The sequence below is a fragment of the Manis javanica genome, chromosome 15, assembly GCF_040802235.1.
Source record: "Manis javanica isolate MJ-LG chromosome 15, MJ_LKY, whole genome shotgun sequence".
NCBI lineage: Eukaryota > Metazoa > Chordata > Mammalia > Pholidota > Manidae > Manis > Manis javanica.
Window position 1 is genome coordinate 85762319 of NC_133170.1, and position 19169 is coordinate 85781487.

The 19169-nt window shown below is 55.9% G+C and overlaps 1 protein-coding gene across 3 annotated transcripts in view; it reads right to left on the reverse strand.

Moving 5' to 3' along the window:
* PI4KA (phosphatidylinositol 4-kinase alpha) overlaps positions 1 to 19169 on the reverse strand; it is a 102810-nt gene that overhangs the window by 4887 nt on the left and 78754 nt on the right. For all 3 annotated transcript variants that reach the window (XM_036993287.2, XM_036993285.2, XM_036993288.2), the window contains exons 32-47: positions 18953 to 19080; positions 13955 to 14113; positions 13547 to 13698; positions 12122 to 12229; positions 11434 to 11561; positions 10299 to 10418; positions 10101 to 10180; positions 9805 to 9998; positions 8804 to 8894; positions 8285 to 8452; positions 7541 to 7594; positions 3805 to 3925; positions 2972 to 3101; positions 1935 to 2005; positions 678 to 750; positions 533 to 603 (exon numbers count right to left, since the gene is read on the reverse strand). In XM_036993287.2, the coding sequence (XP_036849182.2) occupies positions 533 to 603; positions 678 to 750; positions 1935 to 2005; positions 2972 to 3101; positions 3805 to 3925; positions 7541 to 7594; positions 8285 to 8452; positions 8804 to 8894; positions 9805 to 9998; positions 10101 to 10180; positions 10299 to 10418; positions 11434 to 11561; positions 12122 to 12229; positions 13547 to 13698; positions 13955 to 14113; positions 18953 to 19080 (1848 nt within the window). The remainder of the gene's footprint in view (positions 1 to 532; positions 604 to 677; positions 751 to 1934; positions 2006 to 2971; positions 3102 to 3804; positions 3926 to 7540; positions 7595 to 8284; positions 8453 to 8803; positions 8895 to 9804; positions 9999 to 10100; positions 10181 to 10298; positions 10419 to 11433; positions 11562 to 12121; positions 12230 to 13546; positions 13699 to 13954; positions 14114 to 18952; positions 19081 to 19169) is intronic.

A 19169-nucleotide genomic window follows, 5' to 3' on the forward strand; every position in this document is an offset into this window, starting at 1 on the left:
AGAGTTTTTGTGCATATAACGAGCGTCTCTGCACAGGTAACTGAGTCAATGAGGCCACACTGGGTTAGGGTGGGCCCGTATCAGAGGAAGGAAATGTGGACATGGCACCCAGAGAGAAGGCCGTGAGGGTGGAGACAGAAGGTGGCCGATGCAGCTGCAAGCCAGGGAACACCAGGGACTGCCAGCAACACCAGACGTGAGGAGAAATGTGAAGAGTCCCTTCAGAAAGAGCATGGCCCTGCTGGCGCCCTGACACTGCACGTCTGATCCCAGGACCGGGAGAATCAATTCCCGTTGCTGAAGCCGCCAGTCTGAGGTCGTTTGTGCACTGCCCTCGAAGCCCTGGCTGGCCCAGGACCCAACGGCCGACCTCCAGGGCCTCTGTCACTGCACACGAACTCTGTGCCATCCCCAAATGGGTCAGACTGAGCGTGACAGCATCTTTCATGCGGAGCTGGTAATAAACTAAGTGTGCCAAAAGAAATGGGTGTTACAGGGGAAACGCATAGAGCCCAGACTCAGACTCACTGACCTTCTTTTTCAAGCTCACTGACTCCACATCGCTTCACCTTGAATTTAGCGAGATATGGCGCTTTCGCAGCACTGCAAAGACAAGAACACAGCACAGGATGGAGCAAACAGGAAGCCCGGGAGGGAGCAGCTGCAGGGGGCCTCACCTCTGCATGGGCGTCCCAGATTTATAGTCAATGTCCAGCACGATGGCCTCGGGATTGCTGGGTAGGTAGCAGCCTGTGCAGGGATGGAAGGCAAGTCACACGGAGCTACAGGTGACAATGGTGAGGACACAACCATCTTCAACACAGACTGTCTTGCTGACGGGGCGGCACTCGGGGCCGCTAGGTCCTCATCTGAGGCACGGACAGTTCATTCTGCCTCCCCTGACCTGTGCTCTTTCCCTGGATCCCTTCTGATACGTGATGTAGGCACCACCCCCTCCCGGGGGACCCTTCTCTTAGAGGACCCACAGGCCCTGGGCCTGACAACTTGGCACGCTGCTCCTGGGACCCCGTGTCTGCAGTGCCGGGCATGTGGCTGCCCGGGCTGAAGGACACGGGGCTCCCAGCCCCGCCTCTGCTCACCGGAGGCCCTGCGTTCTTGGACTCATCCTGCTCACATGGCTCAAGTAGGCCAAGAGGAAGCCCATTCCTGGCAGTTCCCAGGAGGGTGGGTGCTCCCTGAGCCCCGGAAGGTGGGACAGCTCTCCCCCATGGGCGAGCTCTGAGGAGGGGTCCTGAAACAGAAAGGCCTGGATCTCCTGGGGAGCCAAGTGAGGGCTTGCTGTGGGGGGCAGCTGGGTGTCCCAGCAGGGAAAGGAGGGTGGGGGGACAGGGCAGCATCCCCTCCCGCACCTGTCCTCTGCCCCAGAGCCTGCCTGACTCCCCCCACAGAGGTCAGCCACTGTGTGGGTTTGCACAGGGCAGCCGGGGTTTTGAAGTAACCTGTTTGCACCAACAGTTATAAATGGAGAGCTGTGCAGCGAAGCCTAGGTTTCCATACTAAGAGGAAGTACGGATCTGACCACAGCGGGCTCATGCCCCCATGTGCGGCAGCAGCCTCCGGCAGGCCCCTCAGAGCGGCTTCTCACTGGGGTTGGGCACCCTCGGCCAGCAGGTCCCGCACATCTGTGACCCGACCCCCACCCTTGCGGCCTGCACCGCTCCTGTTACAGAGGAATTCAGAGACCCGGAGTAGCAGCGGCTGAGGACAGTGTCTTGGCATTCAGAACAATAGGAGGCAGCAGAGGATAGAGTGCCCGCTGAGAAGCACTCCCGACTCCCAGGGCACAGGTTCTAGGGGGTGCCAGGCACACCAGTCCCAAGTGCGAGTGGGGCTCACCCTGCACTACCGGGAGAGAGCAGCCTGCCCACAGACGAGGCCCATCCCGAGCCCACGGAGGGAGGCCGCGTGCTCACCAGGCTGCACCTTCACCTCAGACAGAGCCGACAGACAAGCCTTCTTTCTCTCATCGCCTTTTGGGTAGGGCCTGAGGGACCAGACAAAAATGCTTTGCTTTGTCTCCCGTAGCAGCTGGCCTCGGGACTTGGGGACAGCCAGGGGTCCCCCCCGACTGCCCCCTCTGTTCCTCTCTCCCTAGTTCTAGCTCCTCCTGCAGGCCCACCAGGCGCAGTCCCTCCAGGAGGCCCCTCAGAGCGGCCCTTGCCTCGCACTCCTCATCCAGAAGCCCGGTGGCCCTGGGGACCGAGGCTGGGCATTTCTCTAGCTGTTTTTGCTGTTCTCCTGTATGGGGGGCGCTCTGCTGTCACAGGCACACAGAACACGGCTGGTTGTGGGGACAGAGAGCTTGGTGCTCGAATGCCGCCTGTGTTCACTTCCTGTGTGGCCTCTGGGGTGAGGATGAGAGGGGCACAGGGGACTCATGCTCCAGCTACGGGTGCATGCCCAGGGAATGCCACCTTCCGCCCCTTATCTTTGCTGCCACATCACTGCTCAATCTAGTACCCAGCCCAGGAAAGGGCCACAGGACACAAGGACTAGGCCACTCAGAGACCACGGGGAGACACCTAGGCACAGGGGGACAGCCCCGGAGACAGGTGTCTGGGAAGAAATGGCCCCCAGTGCCCTGCTGGGGCCACCCCCGGCACTTGTCAGTGCGCATCCACCACAAACGGGCAGGGCCACAGATGTCCAAGGACGGCCCCAGCTCTGTGGGAGAGGAGGGCCCGGGTGCTTCGGTGAGGGCGACAGTGGCTGCAGAGGGGTCTGCTTCTGCCCCCCACCTGGAGAGAGCAGTGTGGCCTCTAACTCTGGCACAATATTCCAAACGAAATGAAGGTGTTTTCTGAAATTGGCATGGCCGTGCATTTTGCTACATTTGCAAGAGACCTGAATCCTCACAGCAGAGACTCCTGGCCCCCACTTTCATTAGAACCGTGGGGCAGGCCTGGCTCCTGGCAGTCCCCTAGGCTGGGCTGGAAGGAGGGCCACTTACTTGATGATGGCTGACACATTGGTGATCTTGTTAAAGAAGTCAAACTCCCGCTGGTAGAAGTCCTTGGCCGGGCCCGACAGGGAGCCTGTGATCTCCTCCACCAGCTGCGCCAGGAGGTCACCGATGTCGGCTGGCAGAGACCAAGAGGGTAAGCCTGCAGCCGGGCCACAGAAAGGCCCGACAGGGCACCGCACACACTGGCCAAGGGCATAGCCCAGGTGCCGCCCAGCACCCGGACCAGCTGTCCTCAGTGTGGCCTGCAGACACCTGGGGGTCCCTCTCAGTGGACCCCACGGTCAAAACCACACCCAAAGGTTGTTTGCCTCACTGTATAGAGGTGGTGGTGAGGCTGCACGTGGGCGTCAGTGGTCACTGGTCCTCCTGGGTTTTCTTAGTATTCTTAACGAGCTATGTTAACATGTAACGGGTTTGTATTTTGAAAGGTGTGCTTTGCTTTCTAACGTTAACCAGGACAGATAAAGCCCACATAAAGCAGAGATGTCTGAGGGTCCCAACAGTTCTCCAGGGTGTGAGGCCCGCAAAGACGTCTCGGTTTGAGAACCGCTGCTCTGGGTGGCCATCCTGCCCGGAGCACAGGGTGACTGGGAGAGCACGAGGGCAGGCAGGGTGTCCAGAGGGCGGGTGACAGAGGCTTCGTGAGCGAGGGGGCCCTGCCTACTGCGCATCAGGTGAGGTGGTCCTGTCCAGGATGGGAGCAGACGACTGGCGGCGAAGCATAGGCCCGAGGGCCCCGGGGGCTGAGGAGGGCTCTGGGCAGCCTGGGAAGCTGCTGAGGGTGGGGTGACGTCTCGGGGAAGATGCTGGATACTCACGGTCCTTCTGGTGCCCCTCTTCATCCAGGTAGATGTTAGTTTTCATGTTCCAGATGAACTGGTGTGCCAGGAGCTGGGACTGGGATGCCGCCCACAGAATGTACTCCCGCACGTAGCCCATCTGCAGGGGAGGAGGCCACCATCAGCCCGGGTTTGGGGTGCCTCTCTGCCAAGACAGACTCCTCCTCGCCCCATGCAGGAAATGGCTCCCCGCTCTCACGGACCAGCAGCAGCGAGGCTGCGCGGCCCCCAGCTACGTGAGCGGGCTCCCCTCCATGTGGCGTCCCGCCCAAGTTCCAGCTTGTTGGCGGCTGGAGCCCCGGGCAGTGGGGTCAGCAGGCAGCCATGAGCCCGCTTTTGTTTCCTCTGTTCCTCCCCCTGGATTCTAAGAACCACGACTTTCTGGCCCATTTCTGCTGCTGTCAAGTAAATGGAATGAGCAGGCTGGGCCTAAAACTCATCTGCAAGCTGGTTGTCTAAAACAACGTTCCACCATGATGGGCAGGTTCCAACTCAGGTACAGGTACTTTATGAGTCGACGTCCCGTGGCCACCATTCTAAGGGCCTCTCCTCCTCTTCTTTCTTAGTAATTTTCTGCCACTCATAACCCTACTCCTCGGTTAAAAAGTTGGCTGGCCTTTCTGAGATCCTGGAGGGGGTGCCTCTCCCTGACTAGTCATCTGTGGCGCCCCCCTAAAGAATTCCTCAGGTGAATATCCTCAACTGGCGTGGGTGGGTTAGACTCCAAATGACCGGTCACGGTGGGTTTCTGAGATGGACCTAAAGATAGATGAAGATTGTTCAGCTGGTAGTGGCTTGAATGGGAGTTGGCAGAGCTCCCGGGCTGCGGCTCCTGGAGGTGCGAGGGCAGCGGGGCCCGAGGCACAGGGCAGCCCGTGCCCCCCCCACGTGGTGCCCAGCGCATCCCGTCCCTCCGGCTGTTCCTGAGCCCCGTGCTTTCACAGTACAATCTAGTCAGTATTGCAAGACCATGGAGGGTGACTCGGTGTAATAAGGGGCCGATGGCAACAGCAATGGCGCCCAAGGCCGCACAGCCCAAGCAGGCAGGGCCACGGCGACCCGCTTTGAAAACGTTAGCATTTTGTGCCCACGTGTTTCTTAGTCCATCTAATGTATAGGTTAGGTTGCTAGCTAGTTGGATTGAAAAAAATCTAAGTTTGGTTTATAATTATGCAAATACATCTACTTAAGTAAAAAATTACTGAGCATGGTCACTTCTGTCCTGCTTGCTCCCTCTGCAGCCACTTTTATTAGTTTATTCTTTTTTTAAAAAATATAAGCAAATTATGATAAACATACATAATGTAGGGATGTCATGGGGAAGGCAATGCAGCAGAGAGAAGACAAGTAATGACTCTGTGGCATCTTACTAACTGACGGACAATGACTGCAGTGGGGTTGGGGGGGACTTGATAATGTGGGTGAATGTAGTAATCCCAAGGCTGCGCATGTGAAACCTTCATAAGATTGTGTATCAACGATACCTTAATAAAAGCAAATACATACATATGTTTGTATCCACTCAAGCTTACACTTAAAAAAAAAAACCCTCTAAAAATGGAAAGCAAGGAAGAAACCAGGAAAGCTGCTGAGTCTGGAGTTGGTGTGACCACACAGAGAAGAGTCATGTCAAGTGACTTTAAAATAATCAGACTGTGTGTCCCCAGCATCAACATGATCCCTAATGACTGTGTGTCCCTAATGGAAACTATACCAAGAACTAAAAGGCAAAAAAATCTCACCCAGTTTTCAGTAATCATATTATGAGTGAATAATACTAGTATTGTGATTCTGAAACTATTGAAAATATATAGAAGTAAAAAGGTAATATGTTAGGAATTAATATTTAGTTAAAAGATTCATACAAAATCAAATAAGGCAAAAAACCAACTCCACAAACCCCTGTAACCCTACAATTGAATTGGATGTATCAGTATAATCTTGAAAAAAGGCAGGCTCTATCTACGAAAAAGGCCTAGAAACAACCGCCTCAATTCCAGCGAGCATGCTTAGCCCAGTGCTACGGTCTCAATACCGTTTCTCACTAAATGACCCAGAGTTCCTTGGAAAATTGGTGAGTCCAGGTATGAGGCAGAAAAAGGGCAAGAGCCTAGAATACACAGCCCTTCTGGAATGCAGGGGGTTATCGAGGACTAAAGACCAAAGAACAGAGTGGGTAATCGGGCTCCCAGTGGGCACCCTAAGTAACTAGAGTGGACTGGTACACATCAAAAACACCAAAGTCCATGAGTTTATAATGATGTTTGGGGAAAGAGAGAAAACGTCCTTGGTCACCTTTGGATAATGCTAAATAAAGAATTAACTCATTATTTTGAAAACTAGAAAAAAGGAATAAAGGAAAAATATATCAGGATTTTTTTTGGAAGCAGCCTATGTAAAACAGTAGCCCAATAAAACAAACTGCAGGCCCGAGTCTCCATGGGCTCAGCCGCACCCCCGCCCCGACACGCCAACACAGCCCAGCCAAGCGGCCTAGGCACACAGCTGGGGAGCGTGGCGTTCTCTCGTGGCCGCCACCGCGCCCTCACAGGGAGACAGAGCAGAGACACAAAGAGGACAGGAAACGATGCTGGGCCAGGGAGAGGAGGGGAGAAAAGCTGCCTCATGACAGTCCACGTGCTGGAGTTCTACCCATCATCAGAATTGTCTGCTTGCAGCCGAAGGGTCCTGGTGGCTACCTAGCTACGCCAGCACTCAGTCCTTCCCGAGGGGTTGGCTGTGGCTCCAGAGGCACTCTGGCCTACAGACTGAGGGACAGCCTGCCAATCTGTGGGGAAAGAGCCAGCCCAGAACACCTGGCACCGGGCTGGCAGCCCCCCTGGGGGCAGGAGCAGCAGGAGGCGACTCCCAAGTGGGTCGGGCCTGGAGGCTCGGCCGGGACCCTGGTGAGGCCTGGCGCCCTGTGCAGAGGGGACGGGCAGCTGCTCCTGCCTCGCTCGGACGTGGTGTGCTGGGGCAGGGCGAAGGGGCGGTGTCGGCTCTGGCGAGGGCTCTGCGGGCCAGGCCCTGTGCTAGCTGTGCCCCATCAAGATCCCTCTGCTGAGGCCTCTTCCCTAGCGCCTCGCAGTGTGACTGTTTGGGGGTGGGCCTTTGCAAATTAAAGTGAGGTCGCTAGGGTGGGCTCTGACCCAACACGACTTGTGTCCTCACGAAAAGAGATCAGGAATAGGCAGAGAGGCACGCAGGCCGCTGCGCCCACAGGGAGAAGAGGACAGAGGACTCAGAGGACACTGACTCCGTCAACACCTCGATCTTGGATTTCTAGCCCCCCCACTGTGAAATAATCCGTTGTTTAGGCCCCCATCTGTGGTACTTCACTACGGCAGCAAATACACACAAGGTCACCTTGTCTAATCCTATTTCCCACTGAAGAGACAAGGAACTAGATTCAGGGAATGAGGGGACCTGCTGAGACCCCCATCCAAGTGGGGGACCCAGGCCAGACTGCCACCCAGAGGAAGTGGCCAGCGACACCTCCAGAACCTGCTCACCCACACAGCAAGACTGGGCCTCGGGTCGGGGAGGGACTGGGGCCTCCTGGCCATGGGTGCCAGGGAATCATGGTGGGGCTGTGTGAGAGGTGCTGGGGGCCATGGTCGCAGTCTGGGGGCCCTGCCCGGCCGCTGAAGGCTTCTGGCCCCATGCCCAGCACCACTCCCAGAGCGACGGACAGCACGGGTTGGCACAGCCTTACCTTGTCATACCGGAGGGCCTGCACGATCTGGGGGATGTAGAACAGGATGGCGTCCTGCAAGGGGTGGGAGGAGGGGCTGTCACCTCCAGGGAGAGGGGGGTAGCTCCTCGCTTCCAGTTCCGCCGGGGCCCACCCCGACCTGGAACAGCCCTGCTGTTGGCTCAGCTTAAGGGACACTGTCCTATTGTTGACAGAGAACTGAGAACTGGGGAAAGCCCAGAGGACAGCCAGGAAAATGGCCAAAGACCTGAAACACACGGTGGGTGCGAAAAAGGGGAAACAGCAAGCCCCCCGCACCTACAAGGCGGGGGAGGCCCGTCTGTGTTCACCGCTGGGGCCTGTAGGGGACGAGGCTGAGCATACAGCAGGCCTGGCACTCTGGAACCTTCTACCAAACCCCTGTCACAGTGGCTGTCACACGGGGTCTCTGGGCTCCCAACAGCCTGAGGCCACGTGATGTGCCCACAGAGCCCCAACTGGCACCAGACACAAGTGGACTTCCCTTTTCAATCAAAATGCCTAATTAAAAACAAATATGGCTGTTAAACCCACTAGTAAACACTAATAAAATTAGAATTGAATCTACATTCTGTGCCTACTTGAACAGAAATGGGAAGTGCTGACATGCTTTAAGATGGGCCAGTATTCATCACGCCTTCACCGAGGCTTGACAAAAAGCCCGTCTTCCCCCCGTCTCGGGGCACGGCCGGGCAGTCCCCCAGCCCAGGCAGGCCGCGGGCTCACCGGCGGGAAGGACCGCAGGACTTTCACCCCGTACTGCGCCGTAAGAGGGTGTGGGGGGTACATGCTGGAGAAGTAGGAGAGGCCGGTGGGCGGGTCCGCAGGCGCCCAGCACAGCACGTGGCTCAGCTCGGGCGCGTCGGCGTCGATGGTGTGCCACGTGACCAGGAACTGGGGGGAGGCAGGGCGGCAGCCTGGCTCAGGCAGTGCCCTGCCCTCTGCCACGGGCCCCGCCCGCACCCAGGGACTTCCCCGAGGGGCGACCACAGCAGCTGCAGCAACGTGGGGAAATGCTTCTGACACATGACGTGAAACACCCAGTTCAGACTGGGGTGAGATTGTTCAGTATTTTCTACTGTAAACATAATAAATGCTTAATATGAGAGTAAAAAATCCAGGAAATTAGAACAATTATTACACCACTAGGGTCACCAGGCTTTTGTCGGTTTCTCGTTTCCAGGCGTTTCTGGAGGCAGTGCTGTTCCTGTGTTGTGAACCCAGGCCCCAGCATGGGCCACTCACCTTGATGGCCTCAGGGACGTCACTAACGGCTCCTGGGTCCAACCGAACCAGGCGCGTCACTTCACTGCCAATGGCTTCTGTGTTCTTAAACCTACAGCAGACAGCGGGTATGGGTGGGGCGGCCTCAGCGGCCGAGCCCTGAACTGGAGGGGTGCAGATCAATGCCAAGTGACTTCTAAACTCTCTAGCCGCTGACATACTGGTAACTCCGAGGGATGTTTACAATCAAAGCATCATGATAGGCTGTGAAGAAGTGCCAGAACTCTCTCCAACAGGGATCATCCTACATCACCGTTCAGAGGACGCCTCCCTCTTCTGTCCCTGGCCCCCAAAACAGCCCTTCTGCAGCAGGGCAGCTCATGGGCCAGAAGGCCCCTTAGCAGGTGGGAGGGTGGTGCACGACCTCAGGTGTCACTGCCCCGGGCTCCCACTAGGAAGACCTTCAGTGACCTGTCCAGCTGCAGTCCTGACCCAGAGGACTTACTGGGACCACAAGGAGAAGGCAAGTGTGGGCTCACAGAGGAAAAAGGTCCACCCCTGGACATAGTCACACGGGGTGAAATGCAATCCCCTGGTGGGGTTTAACACGAGACCTCGGCAGTCCCTCTCAGCCACCGCAGGTCTAGGAGTTCCGTTCTTGTGCAACACTCAGGGGAGAGTGTTCAAGGGTCACTCAGCTGCTGGCCACCTCCTCTCACAGCCTCCCGCTCAAAGGCGACCCCCAGAGACAAAGTGAAAGCACCCCCAGGCCCACCTCTCTGAGGTGACAGTCTCCATGAGCTTCCTTTCCTCCTCAAGTAGGCTTGGGGCCCTAAATGTGCCCTGTCGTCACCTCCTCGGGCTCCAGACAGAAGCGTGTGCGTGTATGACCACCGCACAGGACAGGGCAGAGGACCAGCCTGCTAGGATTGCTTCCCCCACACATCACGCTCCTCCCCACTCAGTGGCCCTCACCCCAGACCCGACAAGGCCCTTGTCAGGCGGGTGCGACCTGGGCCCACCTGGCTGGCAGCTGCACGGCCAGGTAAGGAGAGATGCTCCAGGCAAGGTTCACGTTGTCTTTCCACTGCTTCTCGCTCAGGCTGATGTACTTGGACCTCCAGTTGGCCACGCTGCTCTCTCCAGCCTGGTCCAGCTCCAGCTCCGGGGCGGACAGCGGGTTGTACCATGTGATGAGGCGCTCGATCTCGGTGGCCTGGTGATACGAGACAGAGGCCAATGTGCGCTCTGTGTGCACCACGTGCTGCTCCTCTCTGCTCCCCTGCCTGGCGCTGGGCACATGGTGGGAGTGCCTTACCAGCAGGGACAGCAGCAGTGTCCTGCGCTTCATGTAGTACTTATGCAGCTGGGAGCCCCGGTTGGTTTTCTTTGACATGCCTGGGCAGGAAGGAGAAGGCACGAGTGTGGGACCACAGGATGCTTTCAGCAGTCCGCCACCTGAGCTGCCTGGAGGAGACTTGGACCTCAGGGACCTATCGGCAAACCTTCAACCCACCGGACTTCTTGGAGATAGTCGACATGCCACTGGACAGGGGGTAGGTGTTGATCCAGCCTTGCGTAGCCTGCTGGCGGGAGCCAACTGCTATGTCCAGATTGCTCCGGGTATCTTGGTTATCTGTGGGCAAACACATTGCTGCTTCCAGAATGAGGCGTCTAGATTTTCAGCAGAGGTGAGGCCATCAGGAGTGGGGGGACACAGCCACTGTTGGCTCTGCAGAACCAGAGCCATGTCCTTTACTTGACCATTCCAGATGAGAGCTCACTACCAGTTACACTCCGCCTAGCCTTTACCGGAGGACAAAACAGGAACGAGCAGCCATCCTGACGCACTATGGCAGTGTTCCGTCTCCAGCGCCAGGCTACCCTTTTGCATGGCAGCAGCTTGCGGCTACGGGGCAGGTGATGGCGGGGAGCGCTGCTCGCCCAGTTCCAGGCAGAGCCAGGAAGCCGACTGAGAAAGCTGCCGGGCTGGCCCTCCCCTTCTCCTTTCCTCTCGCCAGCAGTCGGGCTGCCAGCTGGGCCTGCTGATTCTGCTCGGGGTGTGGAGTCAACACCTGGCGGTGCCGCCAGCTCCGTGCTCGGAGCAGCGAGAGTGTGGTTCCTCCTTGGAGGCTTGCCACCCGCTCACGCTTCGGTGCCTTACCGTCACCCGCCGGGGAGCTCCTGGTCATCCTCAGGGGCTCTCGTCGCCTCTCCCAGAAACCCTTCCCTGCTCCCCAGCCCTGGCAGGCCGAGTGCCCGTCCTGAGGGCTGCCCCCGTGACCCCCTCATATGTTGGCACCACCTGTCCATGTCATCGTCTCCGAACAGATGACACGGACTGCACCACACGCATCCTGGCACGCTGGCCTCCGCCCGGCACAGGCCTCAGATATGCAGCGGGTGCCTGAGCCCTGCACTGGTGCTGGGCAAGTCACACTGAGAAGCAAGCTCCTGCTCAGGGCCTCCCGCACCCACTCGTGCTGCTCAGGGGGGCCAGGCAGGCTGTGGGTCACCATGACTGCAGCGTGGCCAGGGCTGCGCCCTCACTGCCCTTCCCACCCGGCTCCCTCAGGGCTGCCCACTGCCCGCCCGGCCTGCGCACCCCCGCACCTGGCCCTGAGCTGCACCACTGACAGCAATGCTTTTACCTGGGGGGACAAGCTGGCTGGCAGTCAGGTACTTCTTATCTGAGAACATGGCGGTCCAAAATTTAATCATTATGCTTATGTCTTCACGCAACCTCTTTTCTCCTTGAGTAGGGAACTTCGGTGGACAACTTCAAACAACCACAAGGGGACAGCAGCTGAGTGTCTGGAATCAGGCACACCCCAGGGTGGCGAGGTGACGCAAGGGGCTCTTAAAGTGGCAGCTAACTCCCTGATGGGCACGGGAACACGCGGTGACTCCTGCGAGCACCCCCCCCACTGTTCTCCCGTGTCTACAGTGCCCGGCTGAGTGGTGTGCTCATGGCAGATCGTACAACTGTGGCTGTGTCCACAGGACAAAACCCACATGTGCAAAGCCCAGGCAGCTGGTCCCTGTGATTCTTCGTGCGATGACCATTCCTATTAACTAGACAGTTAAGTGGACGCACCTGATCTCTTAAGTCAACTGAACCGAGGGAAAACGTGTGTCTGTCTCACAGGGAGGCTAGTTGTAAGTACACACATGGAAACACAGCACAGGGCTGCGGGTATTCAAACCCAGGGGCGCCAGTGCTGCCGAATAAGAAGGCAAACTGTTTCCCCCTGAGGGTGACTTTGTGGGCGCGGGTAACTGGGGGCATGGGATGGCTGGGCTACCTCTGGCACGGCGCACAGCACAGCTGGGGAGTACCTGAAGTAGTCAAAGGCGGTTGAGTAGATCTTCTCACGAAGCACATTGCGAATGGTTGCGTTTTGAACCACGTCGGCGTGCAGGAGGGACAGCCCCAGGGTCAGCAGTCTAGGAAACAGAACAGGGGCGAGTCTGAGCTGCTGGGCCTGGGCTGACCCTTTTAGGGGTCCCTGTCTCCTGTGCAAGCCACCCGGCCTTTGAGCTCAGGGCATGGCTCTGGACAACAGATGCCTGTGACATCAGCCCGGTGATTACTTTTGTTGGGGGAAAATGAACAATTTGTGTGTTACTCTGCCTAGGCCAGAACCTTCAGTCTAACAAAGTACCTGCAAACTACTCCCTGGGCTGCAGGCACCCATAGGTGCTACAAATGTCAAACATTAAACTCCAGCTAAAAAAACAAAAACAAAAAAACAGAAAGAAATTCACCAAGTACCTGGTTTCTGCCAGGTCAGGGCTACTTAACAGGAATCTGCAGAAGGTGCTGGTCGGTGACAAGGCGTGGAAATGCGGAGAGGGCGCCTGCTCATTTCTACGGCAACTCACACTGCTGTGATTATCCAGTGTGGACCCCTTCCCAGTAATTCATTCTCATTGCATTTTACAAAGGTTTGAGTCCGTGACAGACTGGAAATTAGGGGAAAAGAGAACTAACTCCTCCCCACAGTGGTCTGAGTAGCGTGGCCCCAGGGGGAGCCCAGTGGCTGCAGGCACACGGTTCTGGAGCTCAGACAAGGAGCAGAGAGCTGGCGTCACCAGCAGGCAGCAGGAAAGGGGTAAGGCCCAACCAGTGGCACATGCTGGTAGGGGTCCCCCTACGTCCTGCTATCTGACCACCCAGGCACCTGTGGGCCCAGCTCAGACCCTTCCCCACACCAGGCCGACCCTCTCCTGCCTTGTCTAGTGCCCAGGACCACAGGACCTGGCCCCCTATCAGACCACACACGCCGCCAGGAGTGGCTGGTGTTGTGCACAAGCCTTGGTGTTCAGCTGGCATTAGAACTTTCCTGCAACCATCTCAGAGGGGCAAAGAGACCTGCTCAGAGTCACTGCCAGCCCCCAGTCTGAGTTCGCCATGCCTGAGCTGTGCCACAATGCCTGCTGGTTTCTACTCACCACCATGTCACTGGAATCCTTTTGCTGCTACCCACCCACAACCAGTTTAGAAAGGCTGCCCATGTTCAGCCACCCAAGGTCCACGAGTGAGCCACACTCCCGGACACTCCCCTGCTGCGGACAGCATGCTGCCCAACCTTCCCGGGCACAGTGGATCAGAACGGGCACATCCAGATCCCCACCTGGGGGCCCTACACGGACTGGGGGCTCGGCCAGTGTCTGATGAATAAATGACCAACGATGGGGAACCCGAGGAGGGGAACCACTGCGTGAGCAACGCAGTCCCCCACAGAGCAGAGAGGCCCTCACTTGAAGCGGGGCCCAATGGCCGCCACGTGCCGGTTCATGCTCCCCTTGGCGCCACCGATGTTCAGCGACATGGAGCGCTGCAGCAGGCTGGAGAAGATCTCCACCTGGTCGGAGCTGCAGTACTTGGCGATCTCGAACCGCTGCACCAGGAACTGCGTGGGAAGAACATGCTGCTGAGCTGGGGCCTGGCCGGCCCATCCCCAGAGCCGGCCAGGCCAGCTGAGCAGGAGCTCTGAGCTGACAGGAGGGCATGGGGTGGCTGGAGCGGCCGACTCCCTCCCCAGGTAGGGCAGCCTTAAGCCTGAGCCCGTGCTTGCTGGGCCATGGCCCCAGGGGGAGCCCCGACCCCCAAGGAGAGGAGGCACAGCACAGCTGAGCCTGGGGAGCCAGTGGGGACCAGGCACATACGTCAATCCAGATGTAGTGGGGGGTCACTTTGGGGGCGCAGGGTTTGGGCTGACTCGCTTCTGATGCTGCCAGAGGGTCTGCTTCCTTTATCTCTGCAGAAAACAGGCCGAACTTCTGCTCCACTGTCATCTGCCAGGCGCCTGCCATTTCCCGCATGAACTGCCGAGTGAGTGAGTGACCGTCAGCTCCTCAGACCGTACAGAAACGTGCTTACGTCTGACCCCGCTTCCAGCTCCCTTCACCAGAAAGCCCGCTCCTGAAGTAGCACCAGGCCGGGTTTTGTGGGCACCGCTTCGTGGCGGGGCACTCCCATGACACACTCAGTGCTGTGTGGGTCCTCGACCGGCCTCGGCTGGCTGAACCTTCCTGACCATCCTGAAAACCACCTGCAGGTCTAGGGCGAAGGCTGCCTTCCCAGGCCCTCTAAGGCGACAAGCACAGGACTGAATTCTGGCCATGAACCCATTTCCTTTTTTCCACCCCCACGGTGGCTGCACATCTTTAAGCCGCTAACCGGGCCTGGGAATAACTACGGGAGCCGAGTGATGTGTCCGACCAACACGGCGTGGCTCTGCAGGGCAGCAGCCTCCCTTTCGGGCCTGATGACGCCAAGCGGTTCCTTCGAGGACATCTATCCCCTCTGCAGAGAGGGGGCAGCTGAGGTTTGGTGCCTGGGCAGATGCCCAACATCCATCCCCTCCTTCCTTATGGTGCTAAAGTTGGCCAAGCAGCCAGACACACGTCCTTCACTCAGGCCTCTGCTGGTTGGGGTGCCCAGGGTTCTCATGAGCACTAAAGAGCAGATGAGTGTCAACTGCATGAGGCGCCCCTAGAGGAAAAGGTCAGGGCCCCCCTTCCTGCCTGGAGGCACAGAAGCCACCTAGAGGTCCTGAGGGTAAGGACAAAGCCCACACACTAAGGGAAGCAGTGAGACAGGAGTCCAGAGAGCGATGAGCCGGCTTGAGACAGGAAGATGAACCCCTGGTGGTCAAAGCAGGTGCCTGGTTTCTGCCTCTTTTTTTCTTTTCCTGCTTTCTCTTTTCTGAAGCCAAGTCTAAGTCTCACGGTAGGACTGCAGGGCCGATGAGCCACAGCCTAGGCAGCCCCCCCACTTGTCTGACAAGCATGCTTCGGTCCCAGGCTACAGGCCAGAGCCTTCCAGGCACAGGGAATGGAGTGGTGAACACGACAAACACACCCACCCAGTCTAAGGCAGGGCTGCAGACGAGAGAAGTAAGCTAGAGACAGTGGACACTGATACCTGCTAAGGGGGAACACGGCCATGAAGGGGTCTGCAGAGAGAGAGGGTGAGTGAGTGAGTGTGTGAGTGAGACACACATTCATAGAAACAAGCCTGCCTTCAACTCTGAGTGAGCTTGGGGGGGCCCTGAGGTCTGGGGCACAGGGGGAACCTGATTTGACTCACGTTTTACTGGCTTGCTCTGAGTGCATACTGAGAGGGCCCAGGTGGAAGCAGGGAGGCCAGGGGACAGCAGTTGGGATGCTGGGTGCGGTCAGTTTCTGGATATACTTAAAAGGCAAAAAGATAAACCTGACAGGATTTGCTGAGCATCATTTATGGGACGTGTGAAAGGCTGCAAGGATTCTGTCTTTGAGCAGAGGGAAGATCTGGAGACAGGTGGAGGCCAGTGCGGGCCCAGTTCATTTGTTCTGGGTTGTGACTTTGAGCACCATACCAAGAGATCAGAGGTCTTTCCTACCTTAATGGAATAAAGGCCTCAGGCCCTCATGAGAAGGGTCCCCACACTGAGAAGAGATCGCCAGCTTGCTTGCTCTTTTGTCTCCCCATGAATGCAAAAGACGCAAGATGCCGTGAGCAACTGTCTAAAGCTGGAATTACGATGACTTGTTTTTTTCATTACACTCATATCTTCCAAATTCTCCATAATGAGCACATGTTGACTTTATAATGGAAAAAATTGAAAAGCAGAATCCAACAATACAAAAGACACAGAAACAAAAGTTGAAAGGACTCCCAGGGTGTTGCTGGGCCTGGACAGCAGGGCCTTGCAGAGGCAGAGATGGGGAGTGAGAGGCGACAGACGACCTTCAGCCCCAAGGTAACGGCAAGGAAGATCTGGATGAGAAACCACGCCCGTCGGTTGGGCTGCTAGGGAGCGGCAGATGAGATGCCCACAAGGAACCGGCGGGCAGAGAGAGACTTCCGGAGGCAGCAAGTCCCAGCAGCTCGTGGGTCTGGGTACAAGTGGGTGGACCCGAGTCTGGGTGGCCGAGGCCTGCTGGAGGCTGAGAGACGGAAGCCAGCAGAGCCCAGGGGGCGGCAGGGACACAGGGGAGGGCTGAAGGGGCGGGGGCAGACCAGAGTCTCAAAGACCCCAAATGCAATTTGGTTGGCATAAAAAGCCCTCCATGACCCCTCTCCTGGAGTTGATGGAAAAAATGAAGAAAATAAAGGTGGGGCAAAAAGCAGGAAGAACCCACCGTTCTTGCCTCAGGGGCGAGGACAATGACCTTCATCACAGCCACCTAACATAAGACAGACCTGTTCTCTAGCAGTGCTCCCCAGTCCCCACTGCTGTCCACGCGCAGTGCCTGGTACACAACCGAAAACTTTAGGGTCCTAAGGAAAAAATCAACAGAAATGGACTCACAGATGACCCTGATGACTGGAACAGACCAGGTAAGGATTTAAAAATAAATACTATAAACATATCCAAAGATTTATAAAGATGGAAAGAATAGGTGAATATATAGAGAATCTCAGCAGAGAAATACAAACTATAAAACAAAATAGAAATCCTGTTTCTGAGAATTATAATATCTGAAATAAAAATGTACACATGAGATGATTTAACCACAGAATGAATAAGGCATCAGAAAATCTCAGTGAACTGGACGGCAGGCCAATTAAAGTGAACCAAAAGGAACAGAGAGAGAGAGAAAAAATACTGAGAAAGACTGAAGAGAACGTTTGTCGGCACTAACATTGGTGACAATATCAGGTCATCGACGTAAGTGTAACTGGAATCCCGAAATGAGAAGAGTGAATGGGGAAGATATTTAAAGAAATATTGGCCTAAAATTCCCCAAGTCTGATGAAAAACTCAACATTTAAGAAGCTCAATGAATCCCCACAGGATAAATACACAGAAACCACACCTAGACACATTATAGTCAATTTATTAAATGTCAAAGATTTAAAAAAAAGATAAGAATGATTGCTGACTTCTCCCAGAAACGATGCCAACAGCCAGCAGAAGACGCACCTGACATGGTAAAGCAACAAGGCGAAATGAGACACTGTCGACCTAGGATCCTCACTCCAGGAAAAATACCCACATAGACAAAGAATGAAGATGAACTAAGGCTGAGTGAATTCATCCCAGCAGACCTGGCACTACAGAAAATGAGAAAGAAAGCTCTTTGGACTGAAGAAAATGGCAAATCTGAGTCTATGGGACAACCTGAAGAGTATAAGAAATGGGAAATATTTGGATAAATGGGTAAGGCTTTTAAAAATCCTTTTCTGAATTTCTTTGAAAGGCTTCTGACTTTTAGAAAAAAAAATGACACTATTATAAGGTTTATAACACATGTACAGTTAACCCTTGAATAATGTACAGCTAGGGGTGTTGAAGAGTCAAAAATCCACATACAGCTTTTGAGTCCCCAAAATCTTAACTACTAATAGCCTATTGTTGATTTTATGGTAGTAAATGATAAACAGACTGCTACCTACATATATTTCATGATTCATGATATCTTATTTTTTTCGATATTTCTAGTCTATGCAGTTCTTTTGTGAGCTTTTTTCAAATTGTCAGAGATCTCCAAAAAATTTTCCAATTTATTGAAAACAAATCTGCGTATAAGTGGACCCCAGCGTTTAAACCTGTGTTGTTCAAGGATCAACTGTAGTAGTAGAATAGGTGAAAACAAAGCATGGGTAGGTGTATGTGACAGCGGCAGCTGCACGGCTACGCAGAGCGCCTCTGACACAGCCCCCTCCACTGGAGACAACAAAACCGCCACCACGGCAACGGTCAGCATTTCCTAAGTGCCCTGTCCCGGGACCGAGAGGCGAATTCAGTGGTTGGGTCTTCACACCCTATGCCATAGGTGCCCTTGCTGTGACCCCCGTTATACTGACAGGAGCCCTGCTCTGGATCAGCCTCTGCGGGCTACCGTGCGGCTCCCATCGGCCCCTGCTCGTGCTCCCCGGTGAGAATAGCGCTGGTCAGGCCACGAACCCAGGGTCCACCTTAGTTCCACTCAGAGAGGGGCCAGAGCCGCCGGTCAGCCCAGGTCCCCAGCTGGCTGCCTCTTCTCCCTGACCAAGTCATTTCCCACAGAAGCCACCTGGACCAAACCACTTCCTCAAACTCTGAATGGTGTGCCCGTCACGAACTGCAGTTAGAACATGCCAGGCAAAGGTGAGGTACTATGATTAACACACCCACCCACCTGCCCGCAACAATCCAATTCCATCTTTGGAAATATCCCAATTTCCCTTAGGGATCAAGAAAGATAAAACACCCCTTATGACCGACCACTTACCTCATCTTAAGAAACAAAAAACATCAAAAGGATCTTTGAAAAATAAAAGTTCGTAGGTGTTCATCCAGTCACATACTCTGAAAGGGAGTATCTGACCTCCCCATGGGCCCCCCCGTCTAGTAGCAGCTTCAGGAACAGGGACATCAGGAAGGCTGCCCTCCAAAGCCGCAGGCCACAAACGCCCTGTGGGTGACCAGCCACCCCAGTCACGGCCTCGCCGGCAGGTATCATCTTGGATAAATGGCTCCCCCTACCGAGGCTGTGAGAAACACCAGCTTCGCGACACCACTGGGAGGGACACTTTTAACACATATTCCCCGCTGATGCTCATGACAGTTGTTGCGGTCAGGCAGTAACAGCAAGATCTTACGTCCAAGAAGACTGAGGCCCCAAGGGTGAGGGGCTTGCCCAGGATCTCCATGCCCACCAGCCAAGCGGCCAGGACAGCGCACGCCCTACCTGTACTTCCACTCCATTCTTGCCCGCCAGCAGCCACTCCCAGCAGGCCAGGGCGGTCTCCATGCCATGCTCGTCGAACATCCGCAGGGGACCCCAACACAGATGATGGAGGAGCTGCGGGTCACAATCTGAAGCCAAACACACCCTGCTCAGGGGCCACGAACGCAGGCTGGACCCAGGTCTCCAGCTCACTGAGGATGATGAGGGCAAACGCCCA